We start from the raw sequence: 27,995 nt of genomic DNA, 5'->3' as shown, positions 1-27,995 counted from the left end.
CGTACGCCTTTTCCAGTAAATCCGACATTCTGGAATTCTGAATTCTCTATACTCACGGCGAACCAACGGCCAGACAGTTAGCTCGTTGAAACTCACATTTCAACTCTCTTTAGATTTGTTTTATATCTAATATCCACCGGTTGTTGATCATTAAAAGGTGAATTGTTATAAAATACGATCTACTACGTGATCCCAGGTCGGCGTAAGGTAATTTCGGATATTTTTTTTTATTATTGGGTTAACTGAAGCGCTCTCCAAAACATGAAACAACATCATGTCTGCGTGTAACGGTGTTAGCTAGAAAGACAAATATAGCTCGCTGGCAAGTAGCCTAGTAGGATTTGGTTAAACTATAAACTAGTTAGCTAACGTTATAGTGAGGTTGTTATTATTATGGTATTGGTCTAGATACATTTTTTTTGGACAGAATCATTGGTGTGTAGGTAGCATCAAGGCCTAACGTTAGCTACTTATCTCAAATCAACCAAATTATAAAACGTTAATAACGTTAGCTAAAGTAAAGGCCATGGCATGTTTTGAAATTCAATGTGTATTATATTCATAACTAACCTTACTGGCTATCATGAGTTTGATAACTATTTACTTCTATTAATTTATGGTTAGCTATTTGAATATGAACATAGCTAACGTTAACTAACGTTAGTTTAGTAAACCAGGTATCAAAAACAGATTTTGATCATTTTAATAGGCACGTAACGTTAGATGGCTAGGTAGCCCCCCCCCCCCCCACCCTACAATTGCATTAATGTCCTTAATACCTAATATTCAACCATTATTTACATTTTAAAAATCTCCAGAAATTACATTTATTTTAACTAAACTAAGTTACGAAATACATTGTTAACAGTACTCACTGGTGTTTTGGATTGCTAAATGGAATGGCCCGTTGCTACCGCTCTGTACATGAACACATGCTAGCTACCTCAATATGTGTTGATTTACAATAGTTATTTATCACTGAATAGTGTCAACTAACAAGCTAGTGCATGTAGGCTACATAATAATATTAAGTGGATCTAGAATGGGAGGTACGGATCACTTGACTCAAAAACAATCTTTTGGTATCTTGTTCAATGGTACATTTTGCATTGTAGCACTGTTTTCAAGATGGAGTACTTTCAGTACAGAGCTTAAACTGTGATCATTTGGCTTTCCTCTAGCATCCCAGCTCTGACTCAACATGACTTAAAATGCATCAAAAGGATGCGGGGTGAATTGTTCGACTTGTGTATATAAAAATGCAATGACCATGTTCCTTTTCTCACTCTGCTGATTATTTACACAAGTGGAAGAATAGTTCTGTGTTCAAGTGAGGTGCTGCTGCAAGCTTTTGAAGTTATATCCCTTTTCATTTAGGATACGTGCTAGCCTTATTATTCTGTCTGTCTCTCATTGTACTGTATATTTTGATAGTGAGTTGTATTTTCCCCAGAAAGAGAACAGATAGAAAGACAGTGTTAATCTCTAATTAGTTGGTTATGTTCCTAAGACTGCCAAGGACTCGATCTGCTCCTTCCAGTAAAACAGAAGCATACTGCTTCACATCCTTGGTTCCACAGAAATGCATTACTGAACATGTTTTTTATCAAAAGCAATCAGTTGTGGTGTTTGTGGTCTCTAGGCATTTGATGCTGTAGACATAGCAGCCAATTTCTACTTCCTTCTCGTTATGGGACTTTGCACCTTGTGTGTTTTAACACTTCTGTCTTCAGCGTGAATTCTGAGGTTGTTTGGATGTGAAGGGTCACTTTATTATACACATCATTTCTGGGGGATGTGTGGAGCCAAAACATGCAATGCATGAAACAACTGTCTTTTTTTCACCTTTATTTAACTAGGCAAGTCAGTTAAGAACAGATTCTTATTGTCAATGTTAACTGCCTTGTTCAGGGACAGAACAACAGATTTTTACCTTGTCAGCTCAGTGATTTGATCTTGCAACTTTTCAGTTACTAGTCCAACGCTCTAACCACTAGGCTACCTGCTGCCCCATGTCTTTTTCATTGTTCAGAAGGGAGATCTGCTTTAGGGCTGGGCTCTATTTTTCCTCACCTGTAGACTCTTTTATTTTCTCATAATAGCAAACCCAGTTAACTGCCTACAATGTTCCTTTAATGGGTTTGGTAGAGATGGACACTCCTTTAAGTTACGGTTGTGTTATCATTGTAATGCAGGTTGATAGGCCTGCTCAAGCTTGTCCCAGGGAACTGGACCGACTGGAGTGGCGTCATGACAACATCACAACACGATGTTACATCTAATTTCATTTAACCACAAATCTCGAGCACATAGATGTGTCACACCTAAGGGCATTTTATAGCCTGCTCCCAGAACTGTTTCTGCTATCATGTCAACTCCTTGTATGTTTGGTATGACAGTGAATTGACATGATAGGACCAACAGATCTGGGACCAGGCTACATTTAACAGCTGTCGGACCTTAATTTGAGCCAGTTTGCTACAGCATGAAAATAGGAAATGTGAATTAATATGTGGATTATAATTAATGGCAATTTTTGGGGGGAGGGGTTGATACATTTTTTTTATTTATTTGGGGTCCTTCCACCTCAAAGTACAAAAACGCTGATTCTGACACCCACCATCTCAGATTGTTCTGAAATTGTTTCCCTTGTTAGAAACAGATAAGATTAACATTAATGCAACATTATTTGGGAAATATAATTTGATCTCTGAGAAATTAAGCTAATTGATGCACCCAAATTGGCCCTTTTGAATTTATAGGATTCATATAATATTCAATAAATAAAGTACCTAACATCAGATTTGGATCAAACCTTTTTATAACAATGAGTTAGACACGAGGAATCCAAAAAACTGGTCAAAAGCCACCCACGGACACACCACGCCAATTAGTAATTAAAGCTGTTGGGTTTACAATGCCTTCAGAAAGTATTCACACCCCTTTATTTCTTCCACATGTTGTTGTGTTACACCCTGAATTTAATATGGATTAAATTGAGATTGTGATGTCACTGGCCTAAACAAAATACCCCATAATGTCTAAGTGGAATTATGTTTTTAGACATTTCTACAAATTAATTAAAAACGAAAGGCTGAAAGGTCTTGAGTCAATAAGTATTCAATCCCTTTGTTACGGCAAGGCTAAATAAGTTCAGGAGTAAAAATGTGCTTAACAAGTCACATAATAAGTTGCATGAACTCTGTGTGTCCAATAATAGTCTTTAACATGATTTTTTTGAATAACTACCTAATCTCTGTACCCCACACATACATACAATTATCTGTAAGACCCCTCAGTCGAGCAATGAATTTCAAACACAGATTCAACCATAAAGATCCGGGGAGTCCACCTATTGGTAGATGGGTATATATTAAAAGAAAAAAAAAGAAGACATTGGTTATTCCTTTGAGCATGGTGAAGTTATTAATTACACTTTGGATGGTGTATCAATACACCCAGTCAATATAAAGATACAGGCGTCCTTCCGAACTCCGTTGCCGGAGAGGAAAGAAACCGCTCAGGGATTTCACCATGAGGCCAATGGTGACTTTCAAACAGTTACAGAGTTTAATGGCAGTGATAGGAGAACTGAGGATAGATCAATAACATTGTAGTTACTCCACAATACTAACCTATTTGGGAGTGAAAAGAAGGAAGCCTGTACAGAATAAAACATATCCCAAAACATGCATCTTGTTTGCAACAAGGCACTAAAGTAATACTACAAAAAATGTGACAAAGCAATTCACTTTTTGTCCTGAATACAACGTGTTATGTTTGGTTTTTTTAAATATTTTATTTTTGCATTTTCCAATTAAGAACATTCAAAACAAAAGTGAAAATATGTTAGACAACAAAGGACAAAGTGACGGTAACAGACGAGCGTAATAAAAAATAAAAATTATATATACGGACATACATAATACATAAAAAACATACATGATACATAAGTCATAATAAAGAGTAAAATAAAAAATAATAATAATGAGACATTGAATCATATACCTGCCGTAAGCTACATATTATACATTACGTGTGAAACATTATATAAGAATTATATAGAGATTCAATCAATGTGATGTGAGGGGAGATTCTCCATATAGTCAATAAAAGGTTGCCAAATTCTGTAAAATGTCTTTTAACTTATTCCTCAAGCAGTAAGTGATTTTCTCCAGTGGGATACAACTATTAACTTCTGATAGCCACATTGCAACTGGCAGGAAGGAATCCAATTTCCATTTCAAGGCAATACGTTTCTTGGCAATCGCTAGCAATATTTCTGTTAGCTTTTTAGTATGACTTTGCCTAAGATTGGTGTTAGTATAGTTACCCAGTAGGCAGACCTCCGGGTCTAAAGGGAATGCAACCCCGTCAACGTTTGGGGCAAATCTAATATGACACATTACTGAGTACCATTCTCCCTATTTTCAAGAATAGTGGTGGCAACACCTCTATGCTTGAAAATATGGAGAGTGGTACTCAGGCACACACTTTCTGAAGACACTGTATGTCCCATTCAACATCCTGATAATACCAGGTTCTGACCACTAGATGGTGGTGTTCCAGAGAAATAAAATAATTATCAAGTGCTCAGAACCTGGTAATATCACGATGTAGGCTGGGGCATAAACCTAACAACTTAATAAGATCCTACATATGTGCCACTGCACTAAACACATCTGGCTATGTTCATGTGTAATGGAATAATGAAGAATCTGATCTTCATAGGCCTATCACTGTCTACTAAAAGCTCACTTCAACTTATTCACATGCATGCATTTACAGTCTGACGTTTCTCAAAACAAATCTAGCAATTTAATGACATTTTAAGCAGAAGCAAGTCAAGTCATCCAAAATGTTGTGGCTCCATGTAGGGCTAGGCTAATCATAACAGCTTGTACCTTGTTAATTATTAGGCTATAGCAAGCGCTTACGAGTTCCCTCTGCTCTCTTTGTAAAGGGATGTGCACTAAGGCCTTGTGCCAGAGTTAGGCTACTGCAGGCAAATCTACTTTAGGGGAAATGGGAACAATTTGTCCGTGACATTTTTTTACTAGTGCAGCTGCTCGTTGTATATTTATGCCAGTCACAGCATTTTTTTGTAGACTTTAAATAAAACATTACATTCTCTTGTACGTAGTAGTCTAGTATTTGTTGCTACTCTTTCTCGAAATTGAAGTGGCTCTGCTGAATTCAAGTCGGAACAACCACGCCGACTTGTGCCACGTCATTATAGGGTGTCTGTAACTGGCATTGTAATTTTGGGGTCTCAGGTAAATCACATGATAAATTACGTGATGGAGAGACTAAGGCTCTTTTATTCATATTGTAATTTAGTCTAATATTATCTTATTGTGTTTGTCGACAGGGAGGGCTGTTGTCTCCCATTGCCATGTCTCAACTGCTGTGGCAGTAAACCACAGACTGCATCACCTGGAAGGATCTAACTAACCACCATGCCAAGTCTGTTCTTCTGCATTCTGCTCCTGGGCCTGAGGGTCACAGAGAGCCAGGCCAGTGGTAAGTCTATCCAGTGAGATGTGATTAGTGTTTATAACATATTATATAAGCCTTCTAATAAGACTTTATAAAAGGTTACATGCACATAACAAGTAATAAAGCATCATAACGTTTTATTATCAGATCATATTGATGCTCAGGACTTGATAGAGTCACTAACTGAAGCGTTCTGTATTTGGGTTTTGAAACTGTCGATGGGTCTGCAGGACTCGCACCTCCACAGCAAGTGAGGCTGGATGCAGACAAGGAAACACAAAAGCTGTCGGTCACATGGGAGGAAGGCCACGCCTCCACCTTTGACGTGGAGATTCTACGCACTGAACTCATGGAGATTGTGTTGAATGTAAGTGAAGTATTAGGTTTGATCAAGACTGTGTTTTAATTGAAAAAGTATATTGTAACAGATCCTTACGCTTTCTTAGCGTCGGTAGGCTACATATTCACTTGTAGTGTCTTGCTCTTCAGTCGTGTCTCTTGACTGGAGCACGTGCTATTGTCGTGGGTGGGATCTGAACCCTGGTCTCCCGCTCAGGAAAACAACATCTTAACAATTCAACTATTTGTTTTGGTAGGAGACAGTGGGTGTAACAGAAGACCAGAGCACAGGGAAGCACCAATGGAACTGGACCTCTCCAGTGCCCCTGGAGTGTACCTCTCTGTCGGTCAAAGTGCGCTCCAGAGACGGCCAAGATGTCAGCGAATGGAGTTCTCAACAGATACTTCCAGGTTGGTCTCTCTCTGCACACAGGGGGGGCTTGCAACACTCTCTATATGTTGTTCTTCCTAGAGGAGGGTAAGATTCACACAATCAGACGGGAATGAGCACATATCCGGAATCCTCCAACCAGAATTTCTGGAAAACCTGGGGATTTTAGGGAAAGTTCCTGGAATTTTGCAAAAAAAAAACAGGAATATCACATTTTCACCATTATGCATTATGTACTCAGAAAACAATAGGTGTGGTGAGCTGTACATGTCCTTTTTATGGAGAGAATTGTTTTGATGCCTTTTTAGATGCCAGTAATGTCTGGTGGTTTAGGAGGATTTGATGATGATGTGAGTGGATGGGTGTGGTATGGTGTTGTGGTTGTTGCAGACCTACTCAAACTAATTGTCCCTCTGGAATAAATAAAGTGTTTTTACAGTGGGGAAGGCCTATGCCGTCAAAGTCAGGGTTTCTTCTGCATAGAAAATTATTGGGCGGGTGGCCTAAGTGTTTTTTTGTGGCTGCCTATGTCCAAACAGTAAAAAAAAAAAACATTGTGTGTGTGTGTGTGTGTGTGTGTGTGTGTGTGTGTCTCTACACACACATGTATACAGTGGGGGGGAAAAGTATTTGATCCCTTGCTGATTTTGTACGTTTGCCCACTTACAAAGAAATTATCAGTCTATAATTTTAATACTAGGTTTATTTGAACAGAGATAGACAGAATAACAACAAAAAAATTCAGAAAAACGCATGTCAAAAATGTTATAAAATGATTTGCATTTTAATGAGGGAAATAAGTATTTGACCCCTCTGCAAAACATGACTTCGTACTTGGTGGCAAAACCCTTGTTGGCAATCACAGAGGTCAGACGTTTCTTGTAGTTGGCCACCAGGTTTGCACACATCTCAGGAGGGATTTTGTCCCACTCCTCTTTGCAGATCTTCTCCAAGTCATTAAGGTTTCGAGGCTGACGTTTGGCAACTCGAACCTTCAGCTCCCTCCACAGATTTTCTATGGGATTAAGGTCTGGAGACTGGCTAGACCACTCCAGAACCTTAATGTGCTTCTTCTTGAGCCACTCCTTTATTGCCTTGGCCATGTGTTTTGGGTCATTGTCATGCTGGAATACCCATCCACGACCCATTTTCAATGCCCTGGCTGAGGGAAGGAGGTTCTCACCCAAGATTTGACGGTCCATGGCCCCGTCCATCGTCCCTTTGATGCGTTGAAGTTGTCCTGTCCTCTTAGCAGAAAAACACCCCCAAAGCATAATGTTTCCACCTCCATGTTTGACGGTGGAGATGGTGTTCTTGGGGTCATAGGCAGCATTCCTCCTCCTCCAGACACGGCGAGTTGAGTTGATGTCAAAGAGCTCCATTTTGGTCTCATCTGACCACAACACTTTCACCAGTTGTCCTCTGAGTTATTCAGATGTTCATTGGCAGACTTCAGACAGGCCTGTATATGTATTCTGGAGCAGGGGGACCTTGCGGGCGCTGCAGGATTTCAGTCCTTCACGGCGTAGTGTGTTACCAATTGTTTTCTTGGTGACTATGGTCCCAGCTGCCTTGAGATCATTGACAAGATCCTCCCGTGTAGTTCTGGGCTGATTCCTCACCGTTCTCATGATCATTGCAACCCCACGAGGTGAGATCTTGCATGGAGCCCCAGGCCGAGGGATATTGACAGTTCTTTTGTGTTTCTTCCATTTGCAAATAATCTCACCAAATGTTGTCACCTTCTCACCAAGCTGCTTGGCGATGGTCTTGTAGTCCATTCCAGCCTTGTGTAGGTCTACAATCTTGTCCCTGACATCCTTGGAGAGCTCTTTGGTCTTGGCCATGGTGGAGAGTTTGGATTCTGATTGATTGATTGCTTCTCCCTTTAAGAGTGTGCTCCTAATCTCAGCTCGTTACCTGTATAAAAGACACCTGGGAGCCAGAAATCTTTCTGATTGAGAGGGGGTCAAATACTTATTTCCTTCATTAAAATGCAAATGTATAACATTTTTGACATGCGTTTTTCTGGATATTTTTGTTGTTATTCTGTCTCTCACTGTTCAAATAAACCTACCATTAAAATTATAGACTGATCCTTTCTTTATCAGTGGGCAAATGTACAAAATCAGCACGGGATCAAATACTTTTTCCCCCACTGTATATATATATATATATGTAACCGATGTGAAATGGCTAGCTAGTTAGTGGGGTGCACGCTAATAGTGTTTCAATTGGTGACGTCACTCGCTCTGAGACCTTGAAGTAGTTGATCCCCTTTCTCTGCAAGGGCCGCGGCTTTTGTGGAGCGATGGGTAACGAGGCTTCGTGGGTGTCAGTTATTGATGTGTGCAGAGGGTCCCTGGTTCGAGCCCAGGTAGGGGTGAGGAGAGGGATGGAAGCTATACTGTTACATATATATATATATATATATATAATGTATGTATGTACAGTTGAATGTGTGTATGTGTATATATATATGTATGTGTGTGTGTATGTACAGTTGAAGTCGGAAGTTTAGAATGAGTTATTTCAGCTTTTATTTCTTTCATCACATTCCCAGTGGGTCAGAAGTTTACATACATTCAATTATTATTTGGTAGCATTGTCTTTAAATTTGTTTAACTTGGGTCAAACGTTTTCAGTAGCCTTCCACAAGCTTCCCACAATAAGTTGGGTGAATTTTGGCCCATTTCTCCTGACAGAGCTGGTGTAACTGAGTCAGGTTTGTAGGCCTCTTTGCTTGCACACACTTTTTCAGTTCTGCCCACACATTTTCTATAGGATTGAGGTGAGGGCTTTGTGATAGCCACTCCAATACATTGACTTTGTTGTCCTTAAGCCATTTTGCCACAACTTTGGAAGTGTGCTTGGGGTCATTGTGCATTTGGAAGACCCATTTGCGACCAAGCTTTAACTTCCTGACTGATGTCTTGAGATGTTGCTTCAATATATCCACATAATTTTCCTACCTCATGATGCCATCTATTTTGTGAAGTGCACCAGACCCTCCTGCAGCAAAGCAACCCCACAACATGATGCTGCCACCCCCGTGCTTCATGGTTGGGATGGTGTTCTTCGGCTTGCAAGCCTCCCCCTTTTTCCTCCAAACATAACGATGGTCATTATGGCCAAACAGTTCTATTTTTGTTTCATCAGACCAGAGGACATTTCTCCAAAAAGTATGATCTTTTGTCCCCATGTACAGTTGCAAACCGTAGTCTGGCTTTTTTTATGGCGGTTTTGGAGCAGTGGCTTCTTCCTTGCTGAGCGGCCTTTCAGGTTATGTCGATATAGGACTCGTTTTACTGTGGATATAGATACTTTTGTACCTGTTTCCTCCAGCATCTTCACAAGGTCCTTTGCTGCTGTTCTTGGATTGATTTGCACTTTTCGCACCAAAGTACGTTCATCTCTAGGAGACAGAACTCGTCTCCTTTCTGAGCTGTATGATGGCTGCATGGTCCCATGGTGTTTATATTGATGAACGTGATACTTTCAGGCATTTGGAAATTGCTTCCAAGAATGAACCAGACTTGTGGAGGACTACAATTTTTTTTTTCTGAGGTCTTGGATGATTTCTTTTGATTTTCCCAAGATGTCAAGCAAAGAGGCACTGAGTTTGAAGGTAGGCCTTGAAATACATCCACAGGTAAACCCCCAAATGACTCAAAGGATGTCAATTAGCCTATCAGAAGCTTCTAAAGCTATGACATAATTTTCTGGAATTTGCCAAGCTGTTTAAAGGCACAGTCATCTTAGTGTATGTAAACTTCTGACCCACTGGAATTGTGATGCAGTGAATTGTAAGTGAAATAATCTGTCTGTAAACAGTTGTTGGAAAATTACTTGTCATGCACCAAGTAGATGTCCTAACTGACTTGCCAAACTATAGTTTGTTAGTTTTCATGACTCCAACCTAAGTATTATATATATATATAACTAACTGTGTGTGTGTGTGTGTGTGTGTGTGTGTGTGTGTGTGTGTGTGTGTGTGTGTGTGTAGGAAAGATAAAAGCTCGACAGGCAGGAGTTTTTTTTTGTCATGGCTTGGTGCTCATATTGATTTTGTTATGTTCAAGTCATTCAGATACCATGGCAAAAGGTGTAGTATTGCAGGCAGGCCTAATTAGCTTTAAAACAGCTATATGTTATTTCCACCGCATGGCAAAATGTGTAGAATTGCAGGAAATTTGCATTAAAACAGCTTAATAAGAGGGCCTCTTCAATGTTCCGTCAGCGACCGTACCATTGGTGATGCCCACCACTCTATTTTGATCTCCATTTTTTTTCTTCTCTCAGGGTTTGACCTCCCGGACAACACAGACTCACAAATGTACCCAGAGGGGAAAACAGTTCCCGTGGGCAGCAACATGACGTTCTGCTGCATCGTGGAAGAGGGTCAACAGTTTGGAAGCCTGTGTTACAAAGACACATGTGTGAAAGAGAACATGCTGAGTAGGCGGACCTACGCTATCACGATGACCAATCAGGGCCCGTCCAACCCCTCCGGGACCAATGTGGTCTGCAGCAGCGAGAAGAAAATGATTATCACCGGCGCTGTTGTGTTTGTGGGGTGTAAGTCCACTTTGTAGTGTTGCTTCTACACTCTCGTACTGTCGTGTTCAATGTAGAATTATCTACATGCAAACCCTCAAACTTTCACTAGTAGTGAATCAAAGCTGCATTGTTTGTCTTATCTATTGTATGTGAATGTCTATTGGCTAAACATGTTGAGATTTTCCTTGACCATATCCCCCCCACCATCTCTAGACCCCCCTCTGCCCAGTGACTTGGTGTGTGAAACCCATGACCTGATCTCTGTGGACTGTCAATGGTCAAAGGGCCGAGATACCTACCTGTTTGGAAAGACCCGTCAGACGTACTACACCCTGAATGGAAGGTACAGTCTTACAAACATTCACATTTCATCCTCTATGTTTCCTGAAGGTGCAATATGCAGAAATCACTCTGCCATTTCCTGGTTGCTAAAATTTGAATAATTCCCCTAATTTCAGTTTATGTGAGAAAACAAGCACTCGGCGTGTAGAGAATCATTCGACCATCTAAACCGCTGTGAAATATATTTTCAATAACCAAAATATTTTATTTTCAGCTGTTTGAAACTGGTGTACAAAACTGAAAGTAAAAGACGCAAAAACTAAACTTAAGTATGGGAAGCAGAGAAATAGTGCACATAGATCTACCGTTTCTTAGACTTGTTTTCAATGTGAATGACAGATCTATAACTGACATTTCTATGTGTATTTGGTTGGGTTGCCCAAAAAAGTTACATATTGCAGCTTTAGATATGTCTGTGTTGCAAATGGCCTCTAGTCAAAAGTAGTACACTGTATAGGGAATAGGATGTATTTTAGGACTCGTACCTATTGCATAACTTGGCTATTGGAGGGGGAAAAAAACGTACATTTACATTTTACAGACGCTCTTATCCAGAGCGACTTACAGTAGTGAACGCATACATTTTTATTACATTTTAAATACTGGCCCCCGTGGGAATCGAACCCACAACCCTGGCGTTGCAAGCGCCATGCTCTACCAACTGAGCTACATATTTCCAATAATGTCTACTTTCATCCCTTTTCATTGCCATTGGAATGTTCAGGAACTGCCCCAACGCCAGGAACAACAACATGCGTTGTGGTTTGGAGCAGTGGGACGGGAACTGGACCCTAGTCGCACGCAACCTGCTGGGCGAGTTCAGGCTTACAGACGCAGCCGAGCTGGGTCACAGAGGTCAGTGCTGCTGTTCCATACAGTCTCATTATCACTAAATATTATTCATATTAGATGACTATGTAAACCTCAATACAGCATCAGCAGTGCTGCAGAGAAAGGTCTTTATACACTCTTTTGAATGTGATGTTTTTGCCAGTCCGCCCAGTGGCCCCTGTGAATTTGACCAGCCCAGAGGTCTATAGCTGGAATGCCAGTGTGGGTTGGCTCTGGAAGTATAATGGTTACGAGAGGCTGTCCCTTATCTGCCAGGTGCAACGGACCAGCCACTTGAACAGCAGCACGGTGAGTGGACTTAAAGGGGATTATTTATCCAATATACATGTTTGGGTTACATTAAAGGACAAGTTTGTTGGTTTCTTTTTTGGCGATTTCACTTGGTTTTGAGAAACTTAACCCCACCAGCTAAGTGAAATCGCAAAACAGGTGTCTGTCTGGGCACTTTTATAACATACCATTTACATCAAATGAAGATTTGGTTGAAAAAAGCAAACAGGTCCTTTTAATCTTACCTTGAGTTGTGTCTGTAAGCCAGTAGTGACAGCATCCACAATAATATGTTGTTTACCTTTGCTACAGGCAGTAGCTAGCATGATTTAGCATCATCCTCAAAAATGGATGTAATCCAATATACCTGATGTTACCAAACGTCTTCACAAATGTGTGTGATACATTTTTGGAATGTTATTTAAATTATAAGGGAGTACAGAGAGTAAGGAAGTAAAGAGTTAGACATCTCAAACGATTCGACCACTGCCGCCTTTATTCAATTCTATTTGAACAAGGCAGTGACCATGAAAACATGTAGGAAAGGATCATGTGAATAGGTATATGACATTTCAATAATTTATTGTATGCTTATGGCTTTGTGTTGTCTTTTAAAAAAACATAAAACGAATCTAGCAAACCTACACTGGTTACGGACTGAACACAGTGGTACTGAAGGACCTGCAGCCCGATGAAAAGTACAGCGTTAAGGTTCGCTGTGGATCCCAGAAGAACTTCTGGAAATGGGGAGAGTGGAGTTTGCCGCTGAGTTTCCATACCAAAATGGACCGTAAGCACACACCCCTGTCATTGGATATATTTTTGTGAACATTATTTTATTTAAATATAAATAGTGGTATTGAGATGAAATGCTATACAGAGGTATACACTGACAGAGATTATATATAAATCATACAAAACATCTAAAAGAAATGCAACAATCGCCGTAACATTTAACTCTGAAATGAGACTTGACATTCCATTGACTAGGAGCTGCCTTTGATCTGGTCATGACGCATTGATATGTTTGGTTACATGGCATTGCTGTTTCCACACATACTGCTTTCATTAGACAATAAGGAAAACACTGAAATACAGAACTAAACACTTTTTTTAAAGATGGAATTCTGCAGTGGGGGAAACGACGCCACTAGTGGCTCCACTACCGTTGTTATTGTTTTTGTTTTGTTGAGGAAGCAGAGCTGGGGAGCATGGTGCATCATGGTAAAACATGTTGCAGTACATATACTGCTGTTCTGTCACGCATGTCAGAGGGGGGAAAAAACAGTGTTCATTGTTTGCAGTAACTTCTGTGTTGTAATGTCGCCAACGGCCGTGGCAGTTTCACCATTAAGGATTCCCAGCTTTAAAGCTCTGTTTGTTTTCTCCTGCGCCAGGCCCGGTGGCTCCTGACATATGGCTGTGGATGGACAGCGACAACCTAGGCCGTGTTTTGTGGAAAGTGAGTACTACCTAGCTGCTTATCATAATATTCTGGGTTTCTGTGTGTGTGAGTGGTCATGTGAGAAAGTAGCTACAATACTAAGGGCCTTTTTCTAGACTAGTCCTGGATTTAAAAGTACTTTCAATAGAAATATTCCATTAAGCATATTGTTTTTGTCTAGCACGAGCCTTAATCTGTGTCTGCAAAACTGTTCCTAAATGTACTTCTCACCGGCTATGCATTTCTCCTTAAGCCTCTAACAAAGAGCGAGAGCCACGGCCAGATCAGCGGTTATGAGGTGATCCTGTGGAGCCCCGAGGAGAACAGCCAACAGATTCTCCCCTTCCCCCAGAGCGTGTATAGTCTCCCCATCAACGTGACTGACCGCGGGAGTAAAGTCACGGTCACGGTCACCGCTCAGAATCCTGCAGGAGTCTCCCCTCCAGCGAACATTGTCATCCCCAGACACTTACCAGGTAAGAATGTGGGGAAAACGGGTCGTCATCCCCAGACACTTACCAGGTAAGAATGGGGGGAAAACGGGTCGTCATCCCCAGACACTTACCAGGTAAGAATGGGGGGAAAACGGGTCGTCATCCCCAGACACTTACCAGGTAAGAATGGGGGAAAACGGGTCGTCATCCCCAGACACTTACCAGGTAAGAATGGGGGGAAAACGGGTCGTCATCCCCAGACACTTACCAGGTAAGAATGGGGGGAAAACGGGTCGTCATCCCCAGACACTTACCAGGTAAGAATGGGGGGAAAACGGGTCGTCATCCCCAGACACTTACCAGGTAAGAATAGGGGAAAAAGGGTCGTCATCCCCAGACACTTACCAGGTAAGAATAGGGGGGAAAAAGGGCCGTCATCCCCAGACACTTACCAGGTAAGAATGGGGGAAAACGGGTCGTCATCCCCAGACACTTACCAGGTAAGAATGGGGGGAAAACGGGTCGTCATCCCCAGACACTTACCAGGTAAGAATGGGGGGAAAACGGGTCGTCATCCCCAGACACTTACCAGGTAAGAATGGGGGGAAAACGGGTCGTCATCCCCAGACACTTACCAGGTAAGAATGGGGGGAAAAAGGGTCGTCATCCCCAGACACTTACCAGGTAAGAATGGGGGGAAAAAGGGTCGTCATCCCCAGACACTTACCAGGTAAGAATGGGGGAAAACGGGTCGTCATCCCCAGACACTTACCAGGTAAGAATGGGGGAAAACGGGTCGTCATCCCCAGACACTTACCAGGTAAGAATGGGGGGAAAACGGGTCGTCATCCCCAGACACTTACCAGGTAAGAATGTGGGGAAAACGGGTCGTCATCCCCAGACACTTACCAGGTAAGAATGGGGGGGAAAAGGGTCGTCATCCCCAGACACTTACCAGGTAAGAATGGGGGGAAAACGGGTCGTCATCCCCAGACACTTACCAGGTAAGAATAGGGGGGGAAAAGGGTCGTCATCCCCAGACACTTACCAGGTAAGAATAGGGGGGGAAAAGGGTCGTCATCCCCAGACACTTACCAGGTAAGAATGTGGGAAAAGGGGGGCCGAACTCAGCGTCTCAGAATAGGACTCTGGATCTACGATCAGTTTGGCTTTTGAAATCATCAATGATAGGGCACTCGTGCTCTGAGCCGCTTTATGAATACTTGCCTTGGCTCCTTTACACATGTAACTTTAAAAGTGATGCATGTTGGGAAAACTAGGGTTCTTGGACTGAGACTGAACTCCGACTATCTTTTAGATGCAGAGGACACCACCATCTCCAAGGTCACATTCAATGGCAGTGGGTTTCCCCTGTCCTGGGTGGCCCATGCTAACGCTAGCTGTGGCTACGTGGTGGACTGGTACAACACTAGCTGCACACAGGACTGCAACGTGGAGTGGACCAGGGTGGCAGCGGACAACACCAACACCATGGTTCAATCCGGTGAGTCTGGGATGAGAACCTTTTTTTTTTCAAGTTTACATAATCGATGTAGTGTGTGACTGACCCATCTGCATTTGCCAGAAAGCCAGTGTATCACGGAGTGTGTCTCAATAAATACTTTTTTCTCCTTCGCAGGTAACTTTTTTGCAGGAGTGAGATACACGTTTTCTTTGTATGCCTGTTCATCGGAGTCCAATGTGTTGCTAGAGAGGTGGCATGGGTACATGCAGGAACTGGGTAGGTTGGCTGGCAATTGAATGACTGCAATTGAGCATATTGTATTTGTCTTTTCTGGGATATTTTACTCCAAAAAACACATTTGAGTATTTTGTTCGTTAATACACTACGCTTGTCTTAAAACCTCTTTGGGCTAGACGTGTCTCAAGCGCCCCACCTCGACAACATCCGGTGAAATTGCAGAGCGCCAAATTCAAATGACAGAAATCGTAATATTAAACTTTCATGAAAATACAAGTGTCATACATCATTTAAAAGATAAACTTCTTGTTAATCCAGCCGTGTTGTCAGATTTCAAAAAGGCTTTACGGCGAAAGCACACCATGCGATTATCTGAGGACAGCGCCCTGCATACAAAAGTATTAAAAATATTTTCCAACCAAGCAGATGCATCGCAAAAGTCAGAAATAGCAATAAAATAAATCCCTTACCTTTGAAGATCTTCATCTGGTTGCAATCACAAGGGTCCCTGTTACATAACAAATGGTCCTTTTGTTCGATAAAGTCCTTCATTATGTCCCAAAAAAGTATGTTTATTTGGCGCGCTTCATTCAATAATCCACCGGTTTCCCCTCGTTCAAAATGCATACAAAATGAATCCCAAACGTTACCAATAAACTTGGTCCAAACTAGATGTCGACCGATTAATCGGAATGGACGATTAATTAGGGCCGATTTCAGGTTTTCATAACAATCGGTAATCGGCATTTTTGACACCGATCATGGCCGATTACATTGCACTCCACGAGGAGACTGAGTGGCAGGTTGACTACCTGTTATGCGAGTGCAGCAAGGAGCCAAGGTAAGGTGCTAGCTAGCATTAAACGTATCTAATAAAAAACAATCAATCTTAACATAATCACTAGTTAACTACACATGGTTGATGATATTACTAGTTTATATAGCTTGTCCTGCATTGCATATAATTGATGCGGTGCCTGTTAATTTATCATTGAATCACAGCCTACTTCGCCAAACGGGTGATGATATAACAAGCGCATTCGTGAAAAAAAGCACTGTCGTTGCACCAATGTGTACCTAACCATAAACATCAATGCCTTTCTTAAAATCAATACACAAGTATATATTTTTAAACCTGCATATTTAGTTAATATTGCCTGCTAACATGAATTTCTTTTAACTAGGGAAATTGTGTCACTTCTCTTGCGTTCTGTGCAACAGAGTCAGGGTATATGCAGCAGTTTGGGCTGCCTGGCTCATTGCGAACTATGAAGACTATTTCTTCCTAACAAAGACAGCCAACTTCGCCAAACGGGGGAAGATTTAACAAAAGCGCATTTGCGGAAAAAGCATTATCGTTGCACGAATGTACCTAACCATAAACATCAATGCCTTTCTTAAAATCAATACACAGAAGTATATATTTTTAAACCTGCATATTTAGTTAAAAGAAATTCATGTTAGCAGGCAATATTAAACTAGGGAAATTGTGTCACTTCTCTTGCGTTCATTGCACGCAGACTCAGGGTATATGCAACCGTTTGGGCCGCCTGGCTCATTGCGAACTAATTTGCCAGAATTTTACATAATTATGACATAACATTGAAGGTTGTGCAATGTAACAGGAATATTTAGATTTATGAATGCCACCCGTTAGATAAAATACGGAACGGTTCCGTATTTGACTGAAAGAATAAACGTTTTATTTTCGAAATTATAGTATCCGGATTTGACCATATTAATGACCTAAGGCTCGTATTTCTGTGTGTTATTATGTTATAATTAAGTCTATGATTTGATATTTGATAGAGCAGTCTGACTGAGCGGTGGTAGGCAGCAGCAGGCTCGTAAGCATTCATTCAAACAGCACTTTCGTGCGTTTGCCAGCAGCTCTTCATTGCGCTGTTTATGACTTCAACCCAATCAACTCCCGAGATTAGGCTGGTGTAACCGATGTGAAATGGCTAGCTAGTTAGCGGGGTGCGCGCTAAAAGCGTTTCAAACATCACTCGCTCTGAGACTTGGAGTAGTTGTTCCCCTTGCTCTGCAAGGGCCGCGGCTTTTGTGGAGCGATGGGTAACGATGCTTCGAGGGTGGCTGTTGTCGATGTGTTCCTGGTTCGGGGCGAGGAGAGGGACGGAAGCTATACTGTTACACTGGCAATACTAAAGTGCCTATAAGAACATCCAATAGTCAAAGGTATATGAAATACAAATGGTATAGAGAGAAATAGTCTTATAATTCCTATAATAACCTCAACCTAAAACTTCTTGCCTGGGAATATTGAAGACTCATGTTAAAAGGAACCACCAGCTTTCATATGTTCTGAGCAAGGAACTTAAACATTAGCTTTTTTACATGGCACATATTGCACTTTTACTTCTCCAACACTTTTTTGCATTATTTAAACCAAATTGAACATGTTTCATTATTTATTTGGTTGATGAATTATATTAAGTTAAAATAAAAGTGTTCATTCAGTATTGTTGTAATTGTCATTATTACAAATAAATAACTAAAATGGGGGGGGAAAATCGGCCGATTAATTGATAGCATCTTTTTTTGGTCCTCCAATAATCGGTATCGGCGTTGAAAAATCATAATCGGTCGACCTCTAGTCCAAACATGTCAAACAACATTCGTAATCAATCCTCAGGTACCCTAATATGTAAATAAACAAATTTTAAGACGGAAAATAGTATATTCAATTCCGGAGATAAATAACCAAGTGCGCGCCCTCACCGGAGTGCATCACAATCATTTTCCAACCAAGCAGATGCATCACGAATGTCAGAAATCGCTTACCATTGAAGATCTTCATCTTTTTTGCAATCCCAAATGTCCCAGTTACACAATGAATGGTGGTTTTGTTCGATAAAGTCCTTCTTTATATCCCAAAGATGTCAGTTTATTTGGCGCGTTTGATTCAGAAATACACCTGTTCTAACTCGCCCAACATGCCTACAAAGGAATGTAAAAAGTAACCTGTAAACTTGGTCCAAACATTTCTAACCGTTTCTAATCCAACCTCAGGTACCCTAATATGTAAATAATTGATCAAATTTAAGACGGAATAAACTGTTTCCAATACCGGAGAAAAACACATTCACGCGCACCAAAATACTAGAGTCCTTCTGAGTGACACTTAGAAAGAATACGAATACTTCTTCATTTTAAAAAAAATAAACATTGAACAATTTCTAAAGACTGTTGACATCTAGTGGAAGCCATAGGAACTGCAATCTGGGTCCTAATAATTCTGCTTTCCCATAGAAAAGCATTGGAAAGTCGAATGACCTAAACAACAACAAAAATCCTGGATGTATTGTCCTTGGGGTTTCGCCTGCCAAATCAGTTCTGTTATACTCACATACATTATTTTAACAGTTTTAGAAACTTTAGAGTTTTCTATCCAATACTACCATGCATATGCATATCCTAGCTTCTGGGCCTGAGTAACAGGCACTTTACTTTTGGCACCTCAGTCATCCAAACTTCCGAATACTGCCCCCTATCCCTAAAAAGTTGAATTATATATTAAATTGCTTAGATCATAGGAATCACTGTGCTGCCATATTTATATACCTATCCATGGCCTTAGATACTGTCGACCATCCCCTACTCATTCAATGGTTGTCTAAAATGGGCCTCGACCAGTCGTCTTGCAAGTGGTTTGGGAACTATCTGTCAGACAGGAGACCATGTGTGCTTTCTGATGGTGTCAAGTTACCTCGATATTACTAAAGGTGTCCCGCAGGGGTCGATTTTGGGACCTGACCTTTTTACTATTTATATAAATAATATTGGGCTATTTGCAAAGACCTGTAACATTCCTCAGTATGCAGATGACACTTATGTACTCTATTGTCCCTACGGCTGACTAGGCTATGTTGAAGCTGCACTCAGATTTCGTCTCTTGTTGATTTAAAATTGTTACTTAAATGCGGGAAAAATGAAATGTTATGTTTTTTCATACGAATGAGCTAGTTAAGAAGCAGAGATTTAAAGTAGGCTTCTTTTATAGAAATAGATCGTGCCTCTCCCTAAACAGCAGGAAGCAGATTGTACAGTCAACTTTCCTGCCTGTTCTTGACCATATGGTGACACTATTGGAATGCAGAAGCCACTACTCTTAAACCTTTGGATGCCGTCTACCATAGTGCCCTTCGTTTTATCACAGGAGACAGTTTTAATATGCATCCTGTATCAAAAGATTGACTGGTCATCATTAATGTCCCGTAGAGCGTTCCATTACTCCATTTTTGTTTACAAAGCTCTACTACCCAAGTTTCCAACCTACCTCACTTCACTGTTAAAATATAAAAACATGAGATACCAAACACGTTCACAGGGATGGTTAACTGTCAAGGTTCCACTAGTTAATATTGATCTACAGTGGCAAGAAAAAGTATGTGAATCCTTTGGAATTACCTGGATTTCTGCATAAATTTGACATAAAATGGTGTTCATGGGAGGACACCATGGAAGAAGCCACTGCTGTCCAAAAATAACATTGCTGCACGTCTGAAGTTCGCAAAATATTCTGCGGACAGATGAAACTAAAGTGGAGTTGTTTGGAAGGAACACACAACACTATGTGTGGAGAAAAAAATGTTCAGCACACCAACATCAAAACCTCGTCCCAACTGTAAAGTATGGTGGAGGGAGCACCATGGTTGGGGCTGCTTTGCTGCCTTAGGGCCATGACAGCTTGCTATCATCGACGGAAAAATGAATTCCCAAGGTTATCAAGACATTTTGCAGAAGAATGTAAGGCTGTCTGCCAATTGAAGCTCAACAGAAGTTGGTTGATGAAACAGGACAGTTTGGGCAGTGTAGGACTTCAATGTTGAGTGGATTTAATGAGAATTGAAACTGTTTGGATTAAATATAATTCATTGTATTTGTGGTGTTTGAAGTTGTAGTATTGATTCTGTATGTCATTTTTATGGATAATTTAGAATTTGTGGAATTGATCTCCTCAGGGTAGCATTGTAAATGAGACCCTGGTCTCAATGGGTTCCCCTGAATAAATAAAAATAAAATAAAAACCACATATGGTCTCAACAGTTTAAGATTAATTAAAAAGTGTGCTGATGAAGCGTTTTGCGTCATATGATGCATTTTCTATTACCACACTTTCCTTCTATGTACTAAAAGTGCTCTATCTACCATAGCAAACCTGACGGCTGACATGTACAAGTGGACTAATGAACAAAATACTCAAATATGTTTTGAGTGAACTATTCCTTTAAATATCTCCTTGTCACATCTGACCCTCCCTCTCCCCTCCTTTGCAGTCCCATCTCGGACCGTCCCCAGGCTGTCACCCAACCAGGAGGGCTCTGACGTCCAGCTGACCTGGGATCAGATTCCACTGGAGCATCAGAGAGGCTTCATCCTGGGATATACCGTCTACCTGACCAACGCATCTCACCTCACACTACTGGGTAACCCTTCACCCCTAACCCTGCCGGGTAACCCTTCAGACTTACCCTACTGGGTAATTCTTCGAAATAGCCCCTGGGCCTGGATTTATAAACGTCTCAGGGTAGGAGTGCTGATCTAGGATCAGACCCCCCCGTCTAATGTTATTCATTACGATATAAATCAAATAAATATAAAAGGCTAAACTGATCCTAGATCAGCTCTCCTACTGTAGGACACTTTAGGAATTTGTGTCATTCAGTTAAATCATTGACAGAATGCTGGTCTGAGCTAGCTAGATCCCAAGGCTGTAATCAGAAAAACTCTGCCTCACACTGTGGATTACAGAGCTGGGCCATATGGACAAAATCGATATCGCGATAAATTGACACATTTATGGCGATAAGGATAAATCTGCGATAAATCTGCGAGCAAATGGAATGGCATCAAACCATGTGTTTGATTCCGCTCTAGTCCAGTCCTCCCCAATTAAGGTGCCACCAACCTCCTGTGACATACATACATACATACATACATACATACATACATACATACATACATACATACATACATACATACATACATACATACATACATACATACATACATACATACATACATACATCCCTCCCTCCCTCCCTCAACAAGGACATATCAGTGGGCTGTGTTTAAGCCTCTCGACTAGAGGAACTCACCAGTGTTAACCATGGACAACATCAATGTTTCCTCTCTCTGATTGACAGCCAACATCACAGATCCACAGCTCACCAACCACACAGTCAGGAACCTGGTCCTAGGTTCCTACAAGTTCACTGTCAAGGCCTACACCGCAGCAGGGGAGGACGGAGGCGCCACAGTGTCCATCTCACTGGAGCCCTACAGTATGTTCTGTCAACATTCTCTCACAGTTCTCACAGCTGTTTTAAGGCCTCACTGTATGTTCTGTCAATGTTCTCACAGACGTTTTTAGGCCTCACAGTTTTACCGTATGTTCTGTCAATGTTCTCACAGCTGTTTCTATGTCTCACTGTTCTGTCAATGTTCTCACAGCCATTTTTAGGCCTCACAGTTTTACAGCATGTTCTGTCAATGTTCTCACAGCCGTTTTTAGGCCTCACAGTTTTACAGTATGTTCTGTCAATGTTCTCACAGCTGTTTCTATGTCTCACTGTTCTGTCAATGTTCTCACAGCTGTTTCTATGTCTCACTGTTCTGTCAATGTTCTCACAGCTGTTTCTATGTCTCACTGTTCTGTCAATGTTCTCACAGCTGTTTCTATGTCTCACTGTTCTGTCAGTGTTCTCACAGCTGTTTCTATGTCTCACTGTTCTGTCAATGTTCTCACAGCTGTTTCTATGTCTCACTGTTCTGTCAATGTTCTCACAGCTGTTTCTATGTCTCACTGTTCTGTCAATGTTCTCACAGCTGTTTCTATGTCTCACTGTTCTGTCAATGTTCTCACAGCTGTTTCTATGTCTCACTGTTCTGTCAATGTTCTCACAGCTGTTTCTATGTCTCACTGTTCTACAGTATGTTCTCTCACATTTGTTTGTTGTACTCTTGGATTAGAATTGATCAGTGCTGTAAGTAATGTGTTATTATTTGACTGCTAGTATGTGTAGCAGTCATTCTGTGAGTTTCATGGCAGTGGTTTTAGTCTGCTCCAATTGAACCAGGATGCAAAGATATGTACAAATAGTTTTATTTCTCCAGCACAGCACCATGGCATCTCTAATATTTCCCTTTCTTTCCTGTAGCCTATTGGCTGATCATGGAGATCCTGGTTGCTCTGGGCGCCATGACCTGTCTCCTCATCGTCATCACCATCGCTTGCTACAGGAAGAGGAAATGGTAGGCTCGTGTTTCTCACTGCTTTGGCAGAGTCAAAAGGAATAAGTTGAAGTTGCCCATAGAGACGCTGATCTTGGGTCACCTTTGCATTTACCAGCCATTAATGGTTATAAAGCCATCGGATTGTGGGAGGGGAAGCTGATCCCATATCTGAACCTAGAGGAAACTTCACCCCGGAGCCAGTAAAAACTAAATCACCAACACCAGATTGTCTGTTATAATTAAGCAATAAGTCCCGAGGAGGTGTGGTATATGGTCAATATACCACGGCTAAGGGCTGTTCTTATGCACGGCGCAAAGCAGAGTGCCTGGGTACAGCGCTTAGCTGTGGTATATTGGCCATATCACAAACTCAGTAAAAAATAAATGTTTTGTCATACCCATGGTATACGGTCTGATATACCACGGCTTTCAGCCAAATCAGCATTCAGGGCTCGAACCACCCAGTTTATAAACAGAGAACAATGTTCTGTTTTTTGTTTTTCATGAAAAGGGTGAAGAAGGCCTTCTACCCTGAGATTCCAGAACCCAAGCTACCAGGAGAATGGGGGATAACACAGGTAAGCTCTCTGTTCTTATCCTATCAGTGTGGCCTAATCCCTTCTAGTCACTGGGTTCTCTTTCTCCATCTTCACCATCTTGTGGAAAACATGATGCCAGGCACAGGACTAATGTGTGTTTGTTTCCAGGGGACGTTGGACGTGAAGCCCTCGCCCCACAGCATGGTGCACATCGTGGAGGACTCTGTGTGGGACTCCAGCAAGGAAGCTCTAGTGACCGTTCCCGAGGAGGATGAGGAGGGTACAGGCGACGAGGCGGCCGACACCGACGAGCCCGCCTCGCTTCGCTACTACAACCAGGTGGTGGAGGAAGGCTCCTCCTCCCAGCGTCGTCCTCATGCTTCCGACTCCTCAGCCTCCTCCACCGGCTCCATGGATTCAGGACACACCGACGTTACCTACACCGGCATCCAGACCTCAGCCTGCTCCCTGGACCCGATGACCCACTTCCAGCCTCAGCCTGATGCATCCCAATGCGTTGGCGGTGGAGGTTACCGGCCCCAAATGCAGTCTGCGTCATGCCCCGAGGAGCCCCAAACTGGCCCTGAGGAGCACCTTCAGCCCCCTGAGGGCTCTTTTGGAGGGTACCAGCCCCAGTGCTCCTGGAAACAGGACTCTCCCGAGGCTGATGGCGACGGCGGTGGCTTGGACCAAGCCTGCCTGGGTAGCCCTACCTCTGTCACCTCCTCCCAGTTCCTGCTCCCTTATGATACCTCAGAGGAGGGCAAGGAGCACCCGTCATCAGCAAGCACCTGGTTCCACAATCTCCTGACGGGCAAACCCTGAGGCAGCCCAGTGTCATGACGACGAGTCATGAGCTTCACGCCCAATTCGCCACTGCCTTCTCTCACCTTCCCAACCGGCATTTGTTGATGTTACAATACACATTTCAATGTTATGTTTCTAAGCTCATGTTGGTGTGAATTTACAAATGGACACTTAAGAGAACACTAATTACACTAATCCTAGTTTTGCTGGACTGCATTTGTGGAGATTGAGCAGTTTGTGCTACTGAAAGGCATTATCGTTCAAAGAAAGTTGACAGCATTTTCTAAAACATATGCCCTGAAAATCACCGTGACGTCTGCTACACATACTAGCAGTTAGATTCTAACATTATTAATGAAAAGGTCTGAATTACTTATTGTTGTCCTCTGGAACTTTCTGGAAATAGCAAATATTCACTGAAATAAGCTAGTAGTATATGGAAAAATGTACTATCATGTTATATTTTGTTGTGTATTTTTGTGTTTTCGTTCCAAGCCAGGGGCATCAGAAGGTGCCCTTGCTAAATGTGGAAGATAAGTTAGTTCCCCCCCATTGTTTTAAGTATGCATTTGAAAAACACCACTTTTCTCTTGCACATTCTAAGATATAACACCATTTTTTCTGTGTTTTGCATGGTTGTATTGTTAGATATATTCCAGATCTGTTGGGCCTCCACCATTGAACTGTTGATTGTTCTACAGCCCTTTACCAAATCACGTCTTGACAGTTTAAACAAACATAAGTGTTGCCTTGAAAATGTTGTGCTTCCAATCATTTTGGCCTGTTTCGACAAACCTTTTTTGCCTTGTAAATAGATAGATATGGGGTATCAAAACAACTGAACACATTATGCAGAATTGCATCATGGGATATGGAGTTTACCCTCCAATGCAGTGGGATATGGATATAGAGGTAGTCCTCCATAATAGTGCAATGCAGGCTTGGGGTCAATTTCAATGTAGTCAATTCAGGAAGTAAACTCAAATTGCAATTAAAACATTTCCTCAATGCTTTTCAACAAAAAGGAATTGGACTTTTCTGTTTACTTCCTGAATTAAAGCAGAATTGACCCCAAGCCTGGCGCAGTTTAAAAATTGATTATTGGCCAACGGTTTTACTTTGAAATAGTGATTAACACTATTTTTGGCATTATTCAGACATACTACATATGCCTATGGAATTGTTACTGTGAAGTGAAGACACATGCCCTACGTAAATACAGGCTTGGGAGTTATTGTTGGTAGAGGAACAGCTGTTCTAAGTTAGCCTGGATCGCTAGTTGAAGTGGATTTGCTGTGAGTGCCTGTTGATGTGTTTCAGGGAGATCCAGATGAACGTGTGTATAGTGTATTATAAACTGGGTGGTTCGAGCACTGAATGCTGATTGGCTGAAAGCCGTGGCATATCAGGTTATGACAAAACATTACTTTTCACTGCTCTAATTACGTTGGTAACCAGTTTATAATAGCAATAAGGCAGCTCGGAGGTTTGTGGTATATGACCAATATATAACGGCTAAGGGCTGTGTGCAGGCACTCCGCGTTGCGTCGTGCAAAGAACAGCCCTTAGCCGTGGTACATTAGCTACCCCCTGGGGCCTTATTGCTTATAGTATAGTATTTCCTGGGTTGTTGTCAGAGAATACAGGACAATCTGGGAGCTGGTGTCAAACTTTCCAGCGAACATTGATATCTTGTCGTAGCCTGGTCCCAGATCTGTTTATGCACTTGCCAGCTCCATTGACAAGGAGCTTGGCATGATGTCACTCTTCCATTTTCTGAGCACCTCCAGCAACAAAGCTTTGAGTACTACTGTGACATATGTAGAAGGTTAATAGATTAACCATAATGAATGGTTTTAATAGACACGCTCCTCTGAAGTTGTCTTCGGTGTTAGAGACTAACCTAATGCTATGCGTTAACATTTTGTTGATTTTGTTTAACTCTGCACTTTTCATCTTTCTCGGAAGTTAGTTATTTTTCTTTTTATATATCGTAAATTGTGTATTTCCTATCTTCTGTCTCGACTCTGTTCTGGAGTTCTAGAAGTCTAGGTTTTTTTTTGGGGGGGGGGGGTCAACAGACAATGTATCCATCTTGTTAGGTCTGTTACGTTACAGGGTTTGAATCAAGCCATATCACTCACTCTGATGCAAGATATGTATTTGTCCAAACAGTCCTTGTAATGGCATTACTGACAGCTTCAGCTTGCTTGGGTTGTGTTGTAGGGATTTATAGTGATAGGAATGGTGATGTCTGCTAATGGCTCATGGCTTCTTGTTTTGCCTGTAAGTTTGTGCATGTTGTATAAGCTATTAACCATTTAAGAGTGGAATTTCCTTCAACATCAAAATAAGGAAGATATATATACTAAATATGTACACACTAATAATGACATTGTGCTTGACTCATGTCTTTCAGAAAATGATGCAGCTCTTATTCTTAACACTGAAAATGCTTGGTTTGGTTATGTCCCAAATGGTACCCAATTCACTATATAGTACACTGCTCTACATAGGGAGTAGAGGCACACAGTGGAGGTTTCATAATACCCATAAAACCTAGCAGTAAAACAGGGAAATAGTTCTAATCGTTTTTCAACCATTCATTTTTCCCGTAGTGGATTTTAGAAACAATTAAAATAAGGACTGTGTTTAACGTAGGCTTACCATGGTGTGACGTTTTAATAACCATGCAAATCTCTGTCGGACAAGGTGACTCATCAATATATTCTGCAAAATGTACTCTCAGATTTCGAAAATACTAATTAGCATCAAAGTAGATATCATACAAAACTACAAATCCCTGCAAGCTCCTGCATGTCGTCTCTATAAAACGGGCACAAGACAGTTCACAGAATTTACCATTTAAAGAAATGTAGCAAATTTATTCACTACTACATTTGGCTTAATCCAGAGATTCTTAACTTTGCCTCGATTCGGCGGTCTCGTCCAGATCATCATGGCATTTGTAGTTAGCCACATTAGCAGCTAATTAGCATTTCATTTTGGGTGGGTGAATATGTTGATAAAAGTCACCTTGTCCTAAAGAGATTTACACAGTTATCAAAACGTCCCACAAGGGTAAGCCTACACAAAACACAGCCCTTATTTTAAGTGTTTCTAAAATCTACCATGGGAAAAATTAATGGTGTGAACATGTTTGGAACCATTTCCCTGTTTTGACCGCCAGGTTTTATGGGTATTATGACTCATAATGTGGTACTCTATAGGGTCCCATTTTGGGAAGCAGCCTTGGTTTATTGGAGAAAAACACTGAACATTTCTTCAGGAAGATTATCAACTGATCAAAATTAGAACACTACTTGTAAACACTGCTAAGTGCTAACACTGCAATGTAACCTGTTTTTAAGGCAATAAAGAAATTAAAACCTCTCTTACTGTCAATTATTTTACAACAAGAAACTCAGACATATATATTGTATTTCAGAAAGGTACAATTGGGTGTAATACTGAAGTATGTATCAAAGGTCACAGTTTCTACCTGTGAATTTATCCGTTTAAATGGCTTCCTTTTGCAAATGTTTACCTGTATGTT

General features: G+C 41.4%; 1 protein-coding gene across 2 annotated transcripts; it reads left to right on the top strand.

Moving 5' to 3' along the window:
* The first annotated feature begins 23 nt into the window (after positions 1 to 23).
* Positions 24 to 27,832, top strand: lifra (LIF receptor subunit alpha a). Of its 2 annotated transcripts, none has more exons than XM_029717998.1 (18): positions 24 to 157; positions 5,372 to 5,523; positions 5,730 to 5,866; positions 6,096 to 6,249; positions 10,532 to 10,807; positions 11,003 to 11,132; positions 11,856 to 11,986; positions 12,126 to 12,271; positions 12,890 to 13,043; positions 13,651 to 13,715; positions 13,951 to 14,173; positions 15,450 to 15,635; positions 15,771 to 15,872; positions 21,134 to 21,283; positions 22,004 to 22,141; positions 23,018 to 23,111; positions 23,605 to 23,671; positions 23,801 to 27,832. In XM_029717998.1, the coding sequence occupies exons 2-18, from the start codon at positions 5,460 to 5,462 to the stop codon at positions 24,455 to 24,457; spliced, it is 2,874 nt and encodes a 957-aa protein (XP_029573858.1). In that variant the 5' UTR covers positions 24 to 157; positions 5,372 to 5,459; the 3' UTR covers positions 24,458 to 27,832. The 2 variants fall into 2 exon arrangements, with proteins under 2 accessions (XP_029573858.1, XP_029573857.1); XM_029717997.1 differs by having other exon boundaries at positions 24 to 207.
* The last annotated feature ends 163 nt before the right edge of the window (positions 27,833 to 27,995 follow it).

The sequence above is a fragment of the Salmo trutta genome, chromosome 27 (genome assembly GCF_901001165.1).
Source record: "Salmo trutta chromosome 27, fSalTru1.1, whole genome shotgun sequence".
NCBI lineage: Eukaryota > Metazoa > Chordata > Actinopteri > Salmoniformes > Salmonidae > Salmo > Salmo trutta.
Note: the sequence above shows the minus strand (reverse complement) of the source record. Positions and strands in the feature narration are given on the sequence as shown.